The 16,184-nt window shown below is 34.2% G+C and overlaps 1 protein-coding gene across 1 annotated transcript; it reads left to right on the top strand.

The window, feature by feature from the left end:
- The first annotated feature begins 276 nt into the window (after positions 1 to 276).
- LOC132040094 (probable flavin-containing monooxygenase 1) lies at positions 277 to 7,963 on the top strand. The gene is made up of 6 exons (XM_059430712.1): positions 277 to 407; positions 3,265 to 3,746; positions 4,682 to 4,919; positions 5,039 to 5,217; positions 5,904 to 6,265; positions 7,056 to 7,963. The coding sequence occupies exons 2-6, from the start codon at positions 3,309 to 3,311 to the stop codon at positions 7,408 to 7,410; spliced, it is 1,572 nt and encodes a 523-aa protein (XP_059286695.1). The 5' UTR covers positions 277 to 407; positions 3,265 to 3,308; the 3' UTR covers positions 7,411 to 7,963.
- The last annotated feature ends 8,221 nt before the right edge of the window (positions 7,964 to 16,184 follow it).

Genomic DNA, 16,184 nt, shown 5'->3' with positions numbered 1-16,184 from the left:
TTGCATTTGCTTTTAAAGTATCTGATTGTGTAGATAAGGTAATATATTAAAATCTTGAAGTATAATAGCATTTAATTCAATTACTTACTCCAATCAATTTTGGATTATACTTAATGAACATTAACTTCCAAAAGTTGTTTACTAATTTGAACATTATTCCATATTTGTCTCTTAATTGGTTCTTTGTCCCACATTGATTTGTAACTCCTAATATCTAAATTTTGTAAACTTATATAAAGGTCTTATGTTTTCATTTGTTTCTTGCAAGCTAGATAATATATATATCTCTTAAGGAGTGAGTGAGTTGTGGTTATCTCTTTTTAAGCTATAGAGTGTGGTTTTTAACCTCACCAGTATTATCATAGCCGACCCTTCAACATCAGCAAAATATAGTACCTCTCATTCGGGTAACCTTCTATCTCGGGCCTTTTTATTTTTATTTTGCTCTTTAACTTCTTATTTTCTATTTTGACATTTAGTTTTTCACATTTACCTTTATCATAATTACACTACTAAAAATAGAGTCATTACCGACTGAAAAAATCAACTGTAAGTGATCGGTTTTAAAGGATTATCGATCAAAAAGGATACAAAAAAGGTTGGTCAGTATAAATAATCGACCAACTCTATCAGTTAATCGGCAAGAAAAAATTAAAAGACAGACGTTGGTTTTGAATAACCGACCAAATCGGTTCATTTTTTTAAATTACGCAATTATAGAAATGTACCATTTGGGAACCAAACTGAGGTCTTTACCGTGGCAGGATGCTACTCTATCACTATCCCATTGGTGCTTAGGTCTTTACCGTGGCAGGATGCTACTCTATCACTATCCCATTGGTGCTTGTTGGTTTAAGACTTTCGCCTTTTTTATTTATGCCCTTCAACCACATTTTTGCGAAAATAACAAATGGACTTTGTTGATTTTTTAGAAAATAAACAAATTATATCTGTCGGTAGTTCAGTCGATCTTTTTAAATAAGTTGACCAAAGATTTGACGCTTTTTTGAAAATATTTTTAAATTATTTCAAATAATAAATCGACCGCTATAGTCAGTTTGTCAAAAAAAAGTTCCTAGCAAAAATGACCGATTGATCGGTTTGGTTTTTCTATTTTCCGAGTTAAGCAATCAGTATTTTGGACCGGCAGAAACGATAGGTATTCGTCAGTCGAAAAACACCTGTTTTTTAGTAGTGTTACGTCTTTTATCCTTCTATATTTGCACATTGATCCTTTAGCTTGTTATATTATCATTTGTATCCTTTAATTTTTTTATATTTCCATTAGCACCCTGAATTATCTATCTATGCATTATGACCCCTTAACTTATCCTGGGAAATAGCCAATCAAGGTGGCTTCTACTTTAGCAATCGTGTCTTAGTGAAGTTCTTAACCTCTCAAACATTAGCACACCCCGATGTTTCGCCTCATAATACTCCTCATTTTTCTATGTTTTCAATATTATGTTTAGTACAATTAATTATTTGCATTTCCTTTTAAGTGATATATGATTCATCAATACATGTCTTTAGCGTCATTAATATTTAAACTCTTAAATTAGTATTAGTAGATTCTTTAATTTAATTACTTACATCGATTGAGTTTGGGTAAAATTTAATGAAATTAATCTTTCAAAAGTTATTAAAGTATTTAAAAAGAGTTTATATTAGCAAAAACAATAAAGAAGAAAGTTAAAGTGGCAAAACTAAAATAGAATCAATATTTTTCAGTACTTCATCCAATATAGCAACAATTTGCTACATAACAATAATAACATATTCAGTGTAATCCCACAAATGAGGTTTGGGAAGGATGACGTGTATGCAACCTTACCTTACCTTATCAATCCACTAAATAGAGAAATTAAATATCAAAATGATAGTCTATTTAGAAATTAAATATCAAAATGATATTCTATTTTACTTCAAAAGATGAATTGTATATATTACTTATACTTCATATTTTATATGGAGGTGATTTCTAGTTTAGATTTGTCCCTTTGAAGTCTAGCTAGTAATTATTATTAAAGTTAAATGGGCAACATTTGTCCATTCCTTTCTTAGATAAAAAAGATAAATTACATTAAATACCTTGTGATATGATTGAATTACATATACATTTTCAATATTTTAAACCCAAATATAGAGAGTGTATTGACAATTGAGTCATATTGCACGGATCTTTACTGTTATTTACCCTATTAAAAATTGATACTATCCAAAAGTTAGCTGATCGATACTTTCGAAAAATGAGATATCAAAATCTCAACAATAAATGTCTATCTCACAAAAGTAAACAGATCATTGATAACAAGATAATTATTAGTCATAAGAAATAACAACTCGATATTACTAACATAATAGGTCCATCGGATTCTTCTTCTGTGATCTGATACTTAATAGATTATAGACTAACTATTTTTGTCTTGTTTTGATATAGGAATATAGCTGGACCTGTATGAACTTAAAAATCGTGCACATTTTTTATTTCACGTTTTTTCTCGACTGCATACATCAAGTTTCAAATAATTTACATTGATATAAAAAAATTAAAAATATTTTAATCATTATATCAAAAAAAATAAAAAATTATCAACATTTTTTAACCGAACATAGAATTGTTTATTATCAATTCGGCACATCTATTCAAACGCATAGTGCTATTTATTTATAAAAATCAGTTTGAACAGTACTTTTGTTCAAACATGTAACTGCTTGTCTATAAAATCACTTTCAAGTCACACTTTATGCTTATCAATTATTTACAATCAGTTAATCCAAACAAGCTCTAATTATTACTCCCTCCATCTCAAATTAGTCATCATGTTTCATTTCTCGAAAGTCAAACTAAGTGAAATTTAACCAATAATTTAAAATAAAGTACTTTTTATTATATTGACATGAGAAAAATTACAACTTGTAGTATTTTTCTTATAGCTTTTTAATATCTAATTTTAATTGTAAAATATCGAGCAGATCTAATCTTATTTAGCTTAGAAAATTAATTAAATTAGTTCTCCAGAAGAGAAACGTGACAACTAATTTGGAACGACTGTACACTGTACATTAGTGGTAAACTACAGTGTCAAACATAGAGATATAGCTGTACCTGTATGAATATTTTTACAGGTACCGTTATTGCACGTTTTTCTCGGCTGCCTCATGAAGATTCAAACAACAATAATTTAGTACTCTGCATGTGAACTTAAACTAAGGATTGTCTTAACTTTTTAAGTCCTTATAAATTCTCCCATGTTTTTTCAGTCATTTCAACATCAACAAACAAACAAACAAAAAATTGTACCATCATGGAGGAGAAGAGAGTAGCCATTATTGGAGCTGGAATTAGTGGCCTTTTAGCATGCAAATACACACTAGAAAAAGGTTTAATTCCAATAGTTTTTGAAGCTTCAAATGTCATTGGTGGAGTTTGGAATCAAACAATTGAATCAACAAGGCTACAAAGTCCAAAAAGGACATTTGAATTCACTGATTTTCCTTGGCCTAGTAGTGTTAGAGGGAGATACCCTCATAACACTGATGTTTTGAAGTATGTTGATGCATATGCACAACATTTTGGGTTGATGCCGTATATTCAATTGAATACTAAAGTTATTGGGATTAATTATGTTGGAGTTTCTGATGAAGAAATGGATTCTTGGGATTTTTGGAGTGGAAATGGGAAACCATTTGGCTCGGAGGGAAAATGGCAAATTTTAGTGCAACATGCTGACTTCACCACTCAGGTATGTATGTTTGAACTTTGAAGTTTGAATTGAAAGAAAAGAAAAAGAACTTTTCGTTTCTTGATTTATTTCATATATATTGATTAATTTGTTGTATAGTCACATCTACTAAATTTATTTCCATATCATAAGATTATTTGCATTTAATAATTAATCATTCAGATCTTGATCATCGTTACGTATATTTGTTTTGAGATCTAAATGTTAACCATTACCACTAGTTATTACCCATAATCACGACCATCATCGAAATACCATCATATAACCAGTCAATACCTAGCAACCATCGTTAGCCATTACCATCACCAAGGGTGGAAAAGGATTTTTTTGAAGTTTCAAACCACCTTCACCAGAAGATCACATTGTGTGTTTGATCCCCTCCCCAGACCCCTCTTGTGAAATTGTTGTTGTAGAGCTTTCTTAATTTAAGACTTCACTAATTGGGATCGTAGAGGTAGAATTGAAGAAAAGAAAATAATACTTTCATACTATGACTTCTTGATTTTGTAAAGGTCAAATATTTCGAAACAGATTCTGTCAGAATGACACATATTTATAATGGGATGAAATATTTATGAACCGATCGAGTTAGAAAATACGCAGACAGTTTCACATGTGCCATAAATATGATTCTTAAAAATAAGAACAAAGTACAGAAAGTAGGGGCCAATTTTGAAAACCAAGTAGGGACCAGACCAAGACCCCTATGGGCCAATTTTGGAATAAAATAAGATATTTTATCCTCATTATATTGACATACTAGTACTGAATATGGTGTATTAGTAATGTTAAAATTACTTAAGCTGAGATATTTCTTATCTACTATTTGGTTTGGTGTATTTAGGACAGTTCTGTCTTTAACCGTGCTTATCCATTATGTTCTTTTCTTGTCAGTGTATAAAAATAAAACTTTCATTCTATTACGTTCTTTTCAGGAATATGAAGTAGAGTTTTTGATTCTATGCGTCGGAAGGTATAGTGGTTTAGCAAATATGCCTGATTTCCCTCTCGGTGAAGGGCCGGACGTTTTCGCCGGGAAAGTTATACATTCCATGGAATACTCAGCCATGGACAATGAAAGTGCTAGAGAACTGATTAAAGGGAAGAGAGTTGCAATTATTGGTTCTCAAAAATCAGCTATTGATATTGCAGCTGAATGTGCAAATGCTAATGGTAAGAAACAACTTTTCATCAATCCCTATCCATTTATCTCGTATAGTTTGATGATGGAATTTAAGTTATATACACTGACAATATTAATGATTTTTACACGATCTTATTTTATAATTTAGGTCCTGAAGTCCCATGTACATTGGTTCAAAGGTCAGTAGCATGGGCCATTCCTAGTGGATGCTTTTGGTGGGGTATAAATCTTGGATTTCTATATGGTAGTCGCTTTTCAGAGCTCTTGGTTCACAAGCCTGGTCAAAACATCATATACAGTGCTGTGGCCTCCCTACTTTCTCCTGTGGTAAATTTTCTTGAAATTCATTACATCGAGGAGTAAAAAACAAAATATTACGTAATTGTTTATATAGAAGAGTAATTTCACGAATAATCAGTCAACTTTTACTTTATTGCATAGAAGTTATTAAACTGTTCTTTATCCTGAATAAATCACTCGATTTTATCGAAATATCATGAAAGTCATAAAACTATTTGTTCTAACTAAAAAGTCAGTCAATTTTCCCTAAGAATCATAAAAATGTCTCCTTTATTTCCTCCTAATGACTTTATAAGAGAATTGGGTAACGTTGAGTGATTTTTTGGTTACAATAAATAGTTAAGTGATTTTCATGATATTCTCTTAAAGTTGAGTGACTATTGTGATATAGAAGAGTAAGTTCACGAAACATCATCTAATTTTTACTTTATTGAACCAAAGTCACTAAACTACCCTTTTTGTAGCCAAAAGTCACTCAACTTTATCTAAATATGTCAGTTTGTTTCCTCCTAATGACCTTATGTGATTTTTAATCAAAGTTGAGTGACTTCTTGGTTACAAATAATAGTTAAGTGACTTTTGTAAAAATAATTTAATGACTTTGGTATGGTGCGGTAAAACAAAAGTTGAGTGACCATCCATGAAATTAACCATCATATAAATAGTATTATTTGTTAATTCATCTTTTTTTTTTTTTGATAATATTTTTCCAGAGATGGGGTTTCTCAAAATTTGTGGAGAGCTATCTTAGATGGAACCTTCCATTGAAGAAGTACAACGTGGTACCAAAACATAGCTTTCTTCAAGACCTGTCTTCTTGCAAGGCTTTTTTATTGCCTGATAATTTCTATGGCAAAGTTGAAGAAGGAAGCATTGTTCTCAAGAGAACACAGTGTTTCTCATTTTGCAAACAAGGATTGATTATTGATGATGAAGTTGATAAGCCCATAAAAGCTGACCTTGTTATCTTTGCTACTGGATATAAAGGTCAAGAAAAGTTGAAGAACATGTTTGCCTCAAAAAGTTTTCAGAAGTACATTATGGGATCACCAAACTCAATAGTTCCTCTTTACAGGTACACACTCTTACTATTACTACTATCAACCCCACCAGAATATTGAATAAAGTTAGAGAAGATCCAAATTTACCCTTCAATTCCTATTAAAAATGTTTTAAATTTACCTTCAGTTATACTTTCAGATCATTTAATATCCTCGCCGTTAGCAAATTATCTGGTATTTGTCATTGATTTGTGACTCACCCATGTCAAGTTTTACCAGGTTCACTACTCCCCCATACTACTACAAAAACAAGAATTTCCAACGAAAACATTCATGTCGGAATAATCCTATATGTTTTATGAAAGTCAGTCGGAAACATTTGTGGCAAGTACGATGACTCTGACGGATTTTAGTTGAAAATTCGCATTTTTCTAGTAGTGTGGGCAGTCCATGGTTGACCTCTATTAGGGTGAAGCTGAATTACAAGATAGTTAATTTGCTAGGCAATGACATAAAATGACCCGGTAAGATAACATATGGTAATTTTAAAACGTTTTCAATATTAGAAAGGTAAATTTGGACATTTTTCCTAAAATAAGTTTCGTGTTTATGGCATGATCATTTTCCTTTTTCGACTGCATGTCAAGATTTTAACATAGTTCAGAAACACCCTCCCCCCCCCCCCGCCCCCCCAACCCCCATGTCGGAACTCCAATAGTTTCAATGACAAGTACAAGAAAAATAAATCCAATGAATCCCATGTTTATGATATGGACATTTTAAATTTGCCTTTTTTTAAGTCTTTTTTATGATTTTTTTCTTTTTTTCTTTTTTTCTTCTTTTCTTTTGCAAAAATCTTGGCAGGCACATAATACATCCAAGAATACCAAACCTAGCAATAATCGGATACTCAGGGAGCATAACAAATCTCCACACATCTGAAATGAGGTGCCAATGGCTAGCACATTTTCTTGACGAAACTTTCAAGTTGCCAAGCATAGAAGAGATGGAAAAAGAGATTCAAAAGTGGGAAAATTACATGAAAACATATGCTGGAAAAGACTACAAAAGAGCTTGTATTGCAGGTCTACACATATGGTACAATGATCAATTGTGCAAGGACATTGGATGCAACAATAGGAGAAAAAAGAGCTTCTATGATGAGTGGTTTAAACCATACATGCAAGCAGATTATGTTAGGCTAAGTCCTAACAATTAGTCCTATTAAGTAATATTTCGTATATTTTGGTGCGTTTTCTTCGAATAAGACATTAATTTCTGATGTTTGGTAATTCTGAAAATATGTTTCATCAGAAGGGGATCCTCAATTGTGGGCCGAAGTAATAACTATATATCTAAACATGTTTTTTTATCAGAACGGAAAAATGACTTTCCTCACTTGTCCGCCCGAGTTACAGCGTACTATCTTGATTTTTAGTGTTATATTACTTGTTTCAACATATTCCTGACAACTCAATTAATCTTAAGCAAGCCAGCTCAATTTGGATGAGAAATTAAAGCATGTTCGATGGTAGGTGAATTACAATTGGATTGTCACAAGATGAATTAATTAATTAATATATACATTACATGCCTAGAAATGAGTTAGAAATGTCATTCGGCAAGAAGAAGAAATATTAATTAGAGATGAAAAGAGTATTTTTTTTTCCTTTTCTTTTTCTTTTCGATCGTATCTTAAATCTCCAGTAGTGGAATGATCCCTCCGTTTCAAATTATTTGTCGCTTTTTTGCTTTACATGCTCTTAAGAAATATTAATTAGGAGGGGTAGTTGACTAACTTTACCCTCATTTATGTCTAAGTTATAATCTCCTCTCCTATTGAATGTTTACTTATTTGTGTGTTATCTCTATTAATAACAAAATCTTGCTAAGAGTAAAATGGGGGAAAAAATAATTAATTGTGTCTTGAATTTCTAAAACGACAAATAATTCGAAACAATTAGTTTCAATAACCACGACAAATATTCTTAATTAATAGTTGTAATCACACGCAAAGTAGGCATGTTAGACATTAGTACATTTTCAACGACAAAACAGATCGGATCCAAACAAGCTAGTGATCTTCAGTTTGTATTTTTTTAACATCGTCATTAATAGGTTTGTATAGATTTAAGCAAAATATATTTAAAAACGTACTTCAATAAAATAAAATAATCAAGAAGATATAAAAATAGATATGGTCAACTTAAAACTGAATTAAGAAACATTAGCGTGAGACACTATGCCGCGTCTTGTTGCCTGCAACATGCACGTGTGTAGTCAAGTATACTTTGACTTGATAAAGGGAAAACACGCAAATACACCCCTTAACTTTGAAATTTGGAGAAGATATATTCTTCGCTAAACAAATGGTGGATATACCCCTATCGCTACACAAATGACCGGCGTAAATACCTCTTTGCTGACGATTTTTAAAAAAAAAATCATTGACCTTGTTTTTTAATTGAAAAATGCCAAGTGGCTTTTAAAAAATATAAGTCTACCTATTTTTTTAAGTCATGTAATAATTTTTTTCTGGTGGGTCGAGTCTAGTTCACTCAAAAAAATATCTCTGTGGCTTTAAACAAAACAAATCTACCCATTTTTTTAATGAACCAGACCAGACCGACAAGAAGAAAAAAAAAATCCATGTGCCTTTAAGAAAATAAGTCTACTAAAAAATATGGGTAGACTTATTTTTTTAAATCCACGTGGTATTTTTTCAATTAAAAAAAAAGCTAAATAATTCTTTTAAAAAAAATTCCCTTAGGAAAAAAAGTATATTTGCTCCATTTCTATAGCGGCAGGGTATACATGCACCATTTTTAATAAGGGATATATCTGCTCTAAATCGCAAAGTTGAGCGGTTATATTGGACCTTTTTCCTTGATAAAATAATGTCTAAATATTATTGGTCCCATATGTTTTATTAATTACTCAATTAGTTCAAATAATGACAAATGTTTTATTATAATTAACAGTCCGTACTCTTCTATAACACGTGATCAAGTTGTTCGCAGTTTGAAAACTTGATGTCTCGTCCAATTTAATATGGACACTCCCCAGTTTCCGCAATGAATTAACTAATAGACAATAGAGGGGTATGATTGAGAAGTGAATTCTTGCTCGCACTCGATATTTAGTAGGCAATTGGCCACGAAAATTAAATATTTTCCATTTTATTGGAAATTTTGAAGTTGAAGTTGTGTTTGGTTATAATTTTTGTAAAGAATTTTGGTTGTTTTTCATATGCATGGCCGAAAGTGAAATAGGATTTTAAAAAATCGTGTTTTTCAAACATATTTTATATTAAATCGTATCAATTTATCACCATTAAGTTATTGGATGAAGTGAATATATATATATATATATAAACCGAAAGAGTGAAAAATTCTCATGGTCAAACAGATTTTATATTAAATCGTATCAATTTATCACCATTAAGTGATTGGATGAAGTCTATATATATAGAGAGAGAGAGAGAGAGACTAATTAATTATGTTTAATCGAAGTCCATTTATAAGTACATATATTTTTTTATTGATTTATATATATATATATACTAATTAATTATATTTAATCGAAGTCCATTTATAAGTACATATATTTTTTTATTGATTTGATATAACATCAAATATATACAATATCTTTTTACCATAATGATTTAATGAGATGATTTTCGAATCAATGTAAATCGTGAAGTTTGTTAACTTAATGATGTTATTGTTATTGATTATGTAGAGAAGATTGAGAAATGGAACTTGTAGGGCAGAGTTTGCAAACGACGCACCATGGTGAATCCACGATTGATTCTGCTGATGCGAGGTCTGCTAACCAAACATCGTACTTGGTCTGTTGAATTTTATACTTAGCAACTAAAATGCTACCAAACATGGTACTAGTTATACTAGTTTTAATACATGAATTATTCACTTCCTAACACACCAACCAAATTATAAATTTCTTTTTCGGTTCCTTTTCCCTTTTATAACCTCTTTACTACAAGTTCTTTCAACAAATAAATATAACCCCTTCGCGCCCCAACCAGCTTAAGTCTCCTCGCCCTGTCCCATTGTCATCTCTATTGTAACTCCTCGCCTCGTACTTCTATTTATTGATAAATATCTTCCATTTCGTCCAAGCAGGATCCGAAGTATCGGCCTAATTGGGTAGAATGCCTTCCGCTGTGGGTTATCAACCGATCCTGAGTATCGAAACAGGGGCGGCTCAACAAGTTTGGAGGCCTAAAGCCAAATTATAATTAGAGGCCTTAAACTTTTGAAAAAGATAATATTCAGTTTTAGTTGAATTCTATATTTTTAGCATTTTGAAATGTAAAGTTGTAAAAAAACAAGTTTTATAATAAATTATAAAGAATGTTCTCCTTCCGTTTCAATTTATGTGACATTTTGACTTGACACGAAGTTTAAGAATGAAAAACATAAAATTTGTAATGTTAAAAGCTTATAACGTAAAAGTTTTTGTGAGTCTTATTACATGTGTGCATGCTATAAAAGCTTCTCATTAAGGGTAAAATGCGTAAACGTAAAGTCTAAAGTTAAATTATTTTCAAATATAAAAATGTCATTCTTTTTATAACGGACTAACAAGAAAATTGTGTCACATAAGTTAAAACAAATGGAATACGTTTTTACTTAAAACACTCAATACAAATATTAATAAGTTTATTGCGAGTAAAATTTGGGCCCCCTAAAAGGGTGAGGCCTAAAGCAACTGCTTTAGTTGCTTCACCCATCAGCCGGCCCTGTACCGAAATGGGTTCTTTACAAGAAAGAAGTACTTCTACCATTGCCATCTCTATTGGTAACTTCTCGCACCATCCCATTGCCATCTCTATTCGTCAACTGCAGGACGGAATGAATCGCCAGAATAGAACCCATAATCGGCATTATACGGTACTACGTACATTTAGCTATATGCCTTATTGGGAAATGGGGATTGTGTAGCTAAAGCCTGAAATAGTTCCAACAATGTTCACTCAGGCAGACTTATTTATATATATGATGCCATTATTTTACATTGTGTTGATTCCTCAACAAACTTGCCAGTAACCGATGACAGAGATTCTTCAGCATCCCATCACATACTAATCATTTTTTTCTAACAGTGTTGTCCGAGTCGGCTTAAGCATACCTAAATTATTTCACTTGATACATGGAACCTCCCACAAGCACATGTATCGTGATAATTCTGCGCGCCAAAATTTAGGCTAGTGGAGCCATGGGGGAGCAGAAAATTATAGTTCAGGGATTCAAATATTTCGAACTTTGTGAGCTCAAGCAGTTTTCAAACCATATTTTTTCACTACTACAAAGGGATCGAAAAGTTATTTTTGTCTTATTTAGACAGCATAATTTTTCAAGGGAAGTATTCATTTGACCACCTTCCTTAGTTATGACTCCGCCACAGATTTAGGCAGCTGAAAAGAAACACTAAACATATTTTGTCTCTGTTAGAACTTGAACCCTTGTCTCCTAGACCATGACTTTCACCCACTTGAATGACCGCCAAGTCTCACCCTTGGTTGCAATTACTTACTAATCATTTTTCTTCAAATGATGTACCATCAAACCTCTCTATAGCAACGTTGTTTGTTTGGATATCTTTTTACTGCTATAACGAAATACTGTTATACGTTATAGCAACAACAAAAACAGACCCAGTGTAATCCCACAAGTGAGGTCAGGATGTATGCAGACCTTGCCCTTTACCTTTGTTGGGTAGAGATGTTGTTTCCAATAGGCCCTCGGCTATCGTTATAGTGAAATATTATCATAGAGGTTGGTTGTAATAAAGAGGTCTGACTATATAAGAATAATCACATTATAATAATTTCTTGCCCACGGACTAACGATGTTTCTTCCTTTCCTTCTTTTTTCTTGTGGTTCTTGTTGAAGGAAAAATTGATTTACTATTGTTAGAGGTTGTGCGTCCACCAAACAGTATGTAAGGAACCTGGTTGTTTACCAGTTCCCTGATGCAGTGCGAAAGTAAAGAAGGCAAGATATTTATGTGAAAAACTCCTTGCTCAAGGGATTAAAAACCATGACCTACTCCAGTAGGATTTCAACTCCACTACACCAAGCAACTCAGATTACAACCGATTGTAAGCTAGGAATTAACTCCCATAACAACTCACCCTTACAATACACCCTATTGTAACCTTCACACTTGACTACCTCTAGCCAAGAAAACTAATACACCTAGACTAACTTTAGCCTAGTGTACCACTTAAGAGCTTGTGGAAGCAACCTTGAGAATTTAGAACACCTACAACTAGCTTTCTTTTAGTGAAGAGTAGGTTTACAATTTATAGAACAATGACTCAACAACCTAAGGACTTAAAGTACCTTCAGTTCTTAGATCTGGTCCTTCGACTTGTTGAGGCTTTGTTCTTGAGAAACACCTTGAGAGGTGGAGACTTGCACTTATGATGGAGCGATTTTACGATTTTGTGCAAGAATGATGTTTCACTTGGGATATGTTGCGTATATAAGAGGAGAAGTCCAGGTGAGAGTGACGGGGCATAGGTTTTGGACCGTTTAATTCAACGAAAAGTTATCGCTATCTTTGTTGTCACGTGTCTGCAGCCTTTCTGACTGTAGTTGACCTTTGAGTGGACGGAGATGCGATCCACTTATCGGGTCTCTCGTAATCTCTCATGAAACCATTAGATGAAGGAACCCGGCCAACATGCTCCGCATAACAGCGTATCCGGATCTTATACACATGTTTGTCAAATCATCAAAACACTAAAAGTCATGGCACAACTTATCAATTTTCCCCCTTTTGATGATGACAAACTTTTACACGATGTTCCCCCTGAGTATCAGATCCCACTTGTTCCCCCTGCGACATAGACCAATCTTGCAGCACCATATATTATGATTCCAATCACAATAGTTTCTAATCACACCAAAGATATATTATGATTCCAATCACAATAGTCTCTATCTAAACTATCTTCCCCCTTTTGGCATCATCGAAAAGTAAAATGCCGTAACCATTGAATAAACGGAGAAGATTAGCAAATCTCGAACGGATAAACGAAAATAATCAGAAGCGAAGTATATCAAAGTCGTTAGGAACCAGAATGTAAAGAGTGAGTATAATGAGGGCGGACAAGAAGGGGGATCGATGAGGGGGGACCGGCAAGACGGAGATGATCAACTTTTTCTTAAGACATGGGAGTAGATTACCCGGTCGCCAAGCCCTATGATTCTTGGACAATGATCTACGTCACCTCCTCATTTTGTTCTTTCAATCGATAGCTTCTCGCCTTTCAGTGACGCTACCGAGTTCCATTACTTGTGCCTTGGTTCTTACCTTGTCTCACCGGAGAGCTTTGAAAGCAAAGGCATTTTTCGCTTGTAGAGTGCGATGTCTGTCAGCGGCCTTTTTCTTGGGCTTCAATACGTCGAGATGATTGATTTGTTGCCTGTTCCAATTTTCTTTGGCACACATTCACGCTCCTCTAGCGTGGATATTATAATTATGCGCTTACGATCTCCTTTGGTGGCCTTGCCTATTGGGACTTTGAAATGATCGAAGACTTTTGTCGCAGAAAAAGCGTGGTAACCTACGTTGCGTTCCGCTCGTTAATCACCTTAATCATGTGTTCAATCATTACGGCGAGCGGTGATAGAAGTGGCCCAGCTCTATACTACATACGGACCGGAGTCGGTGGTCGGCTTGATGCACCTTCCCTCAGATCTAGGAAGCACCACTTTGTTTACAAATTCAAAAAGAAGCTGAAATTGACCCTTTAGTTGTTTATTGAACATCGTCTCACCCTCCTACTCCCTCCGTCTTTGCTATCGTACTTTTGAAACCTTCAGAGGCCTTTCCTCCAACTGTCTTTATCCCTACTGTGGGCACTCCAAGGATTTGACCAAGTGCTTTTTCATCCAGTTCAAACACAACTTCATTTGCAGAGCAAGTTAGAGATGAGTCGTTGGTGCATGCAAGATTGCAATCGAATTTTGTAACCTCATTTATAAAGACATAGGGAGCTAGAGATTAGCAGCAGATCTTGTTTCTTGGAATTGAATGATTTCCATCAGTTATTTCATTTCACTTCTTTCAATTATTTCGGATCAGACTCTTCCAATGATGATTTCTCTCTTACGACTCCTTATATTGTCTCACCTTCTCTTTCTTTTCCTTGCTCTTTTCTTTTCTTGGAGGAAACGGTGCCTTACCCTACCACGTACGCTTCCTTTTCTTGGTGTGTTGGGGCACACTCTCTTCTTCATATTCTTCATCTTCATTAGTTTCGACGCATCTCCATGCTTTTTCTCCTTTGCCTTTTTTTTATACTGTACTCTTTTAGAGAGAGAATCGTTCTTTTCTCCTTCATTCGTTTGATGTAGTTTTACCATCTTCTTCATCAATCAACTTTTTACGATTTTCTTTTATCTGCTAACCTTTGACTTCCTTTTCTTGAGCTACTTGCCTTGGTGATCTTTCGAGTTTCATCAAGTCTGCCCCTGCTTCGTTGTCTTATGACAGGTGTCCTAAAAGCGGTGGGCTTTGGAGCAAAGCTGTCACCCTGTTTCTCAGAGCGAGTTCTTTTCTTAGGGACAACACTCGATAAAAACTCATCAATGGAGATGCCATCTTGATCATGACCCAGAGAACTAAGTTTCTTTTCAGAAGAAAGCTTTCCCAAGGGTACACGAATCGTTACCCTGCTGGGGAGTCGCCGACTTTTTCTCGAGGGACCGGGTTCGTCATGCGTCTCTTGGCAATTAACACCGGATATGTGCCTTAAGTTGGTATATCAATATTCTTCGATATCCATATTATACGTGATTTTATTTACACAATCTTCATTAACATGGCTATACACTCATCCTCCGACCTTTTGTCACCGACCGAATGTAGCAAAATTTCGAGCTTCGAAGTGAGCATCTTTGAAAACATTTTCCTCTCTCGTCTTTCACCAATCTTGTCGGTGTTACACATATTACTTTTGTTGGTTTCACTAGCATCGCACCTATCCTTTAACACTTATCATCCCGGCTTGATCTTCGTGTTTACTATATACCTCTGTCCCATCTCCTTTTCACTTAATTCTTCCGTAGTGCGAAGAAATTGAGAGGTAGACCGATAAACATTTTTTGAGTCAGACCTTTCATTTCCTTTCTCATTTGGACAAGACTTAGGATCTTCCATGGTAGGATTTTGTGGGGAAGGCAGGTTGAGCTTTTGGTTAGAAGAGCTTAAAATGTTAGAAGATGGGTCGGAGGACATTTGGTCTGCACAAATCGGTTCTTTGGACAATGAGAGAGTAGAGTCAGTTTCGAGAGTAATAGGTGAACAAGACTCATTTTGAGACATTTTCATGGTTATGGAGCGAGAGTACAGTTTACCCAGAGGAAGATAGTGCGAAAGAGGGAAGAGAGAGAGTTCAGGTATGATTGATTTTGAAAGTGAGTAAGGAGAGAGTATGAGTCTTGAGTTTGAAAAAGAAGTAGAAGGAACTAATTCTCATTGGCTGAAGGGATCTTTTCTCATGGGCTTGAGTCGTTTCTGGAGACTTAGGACATTTTGTTTTGAGCAGTTTGAAAAGAAGGTGAATATCAATTAATAACATGACCCTTCAAGCAATTGTTAATTGAGTATGTGCTAAAAAGACTACTAACCTTATTCAGAGAGACCAGGTCTCTTGACAACCAGGGGTTCGGCCTCCTTTTTTGAGTTTTGCAATGTCATGTATGCTTTTCTTTGTCTTTGAGCTGCCATTTTGTGTAAACCCTTTTCTGGACAACTCTTGAGTGAGAGAAGAAATTTTATGCTCATGAAGACCCTTTTCTCACCCAAGCCTTGACGGAACTACTGACCCCTTTTAGGGACCATCGTCGAAGTTTGTCCTCAGAAAAATGGTGATGGTTAAGTCTTTTCCTTTCGTCGATGCATTTTTCTACTTCCCGATACGTACTAAGCTCTTTTTTTTTTATTTCTGTTCAG

Source organism: Lycium ferocissimum, chromosome 12 (genome assembly GCF_029784015.1).
Source record: "Lycium ferocissimum isolate CSIRO_LF1 chromosome 12, AGI_CSIRO_Lferr_CH_V1, whole genome shotgun sequence".
NCBI classification, from domain to species: domain Eukaryota; kingdom Viridiplantae; phylum Streptophyta; class Magnoliopsida; order Solanales; family Solanaceae; genus Lycium; species Lycium ferocissimum.
The sequence above is the reverse complement of the archived record's forward strand: the minus strand, read 5'-3'. Positions and strand labels throughout refer to the sequence as shown.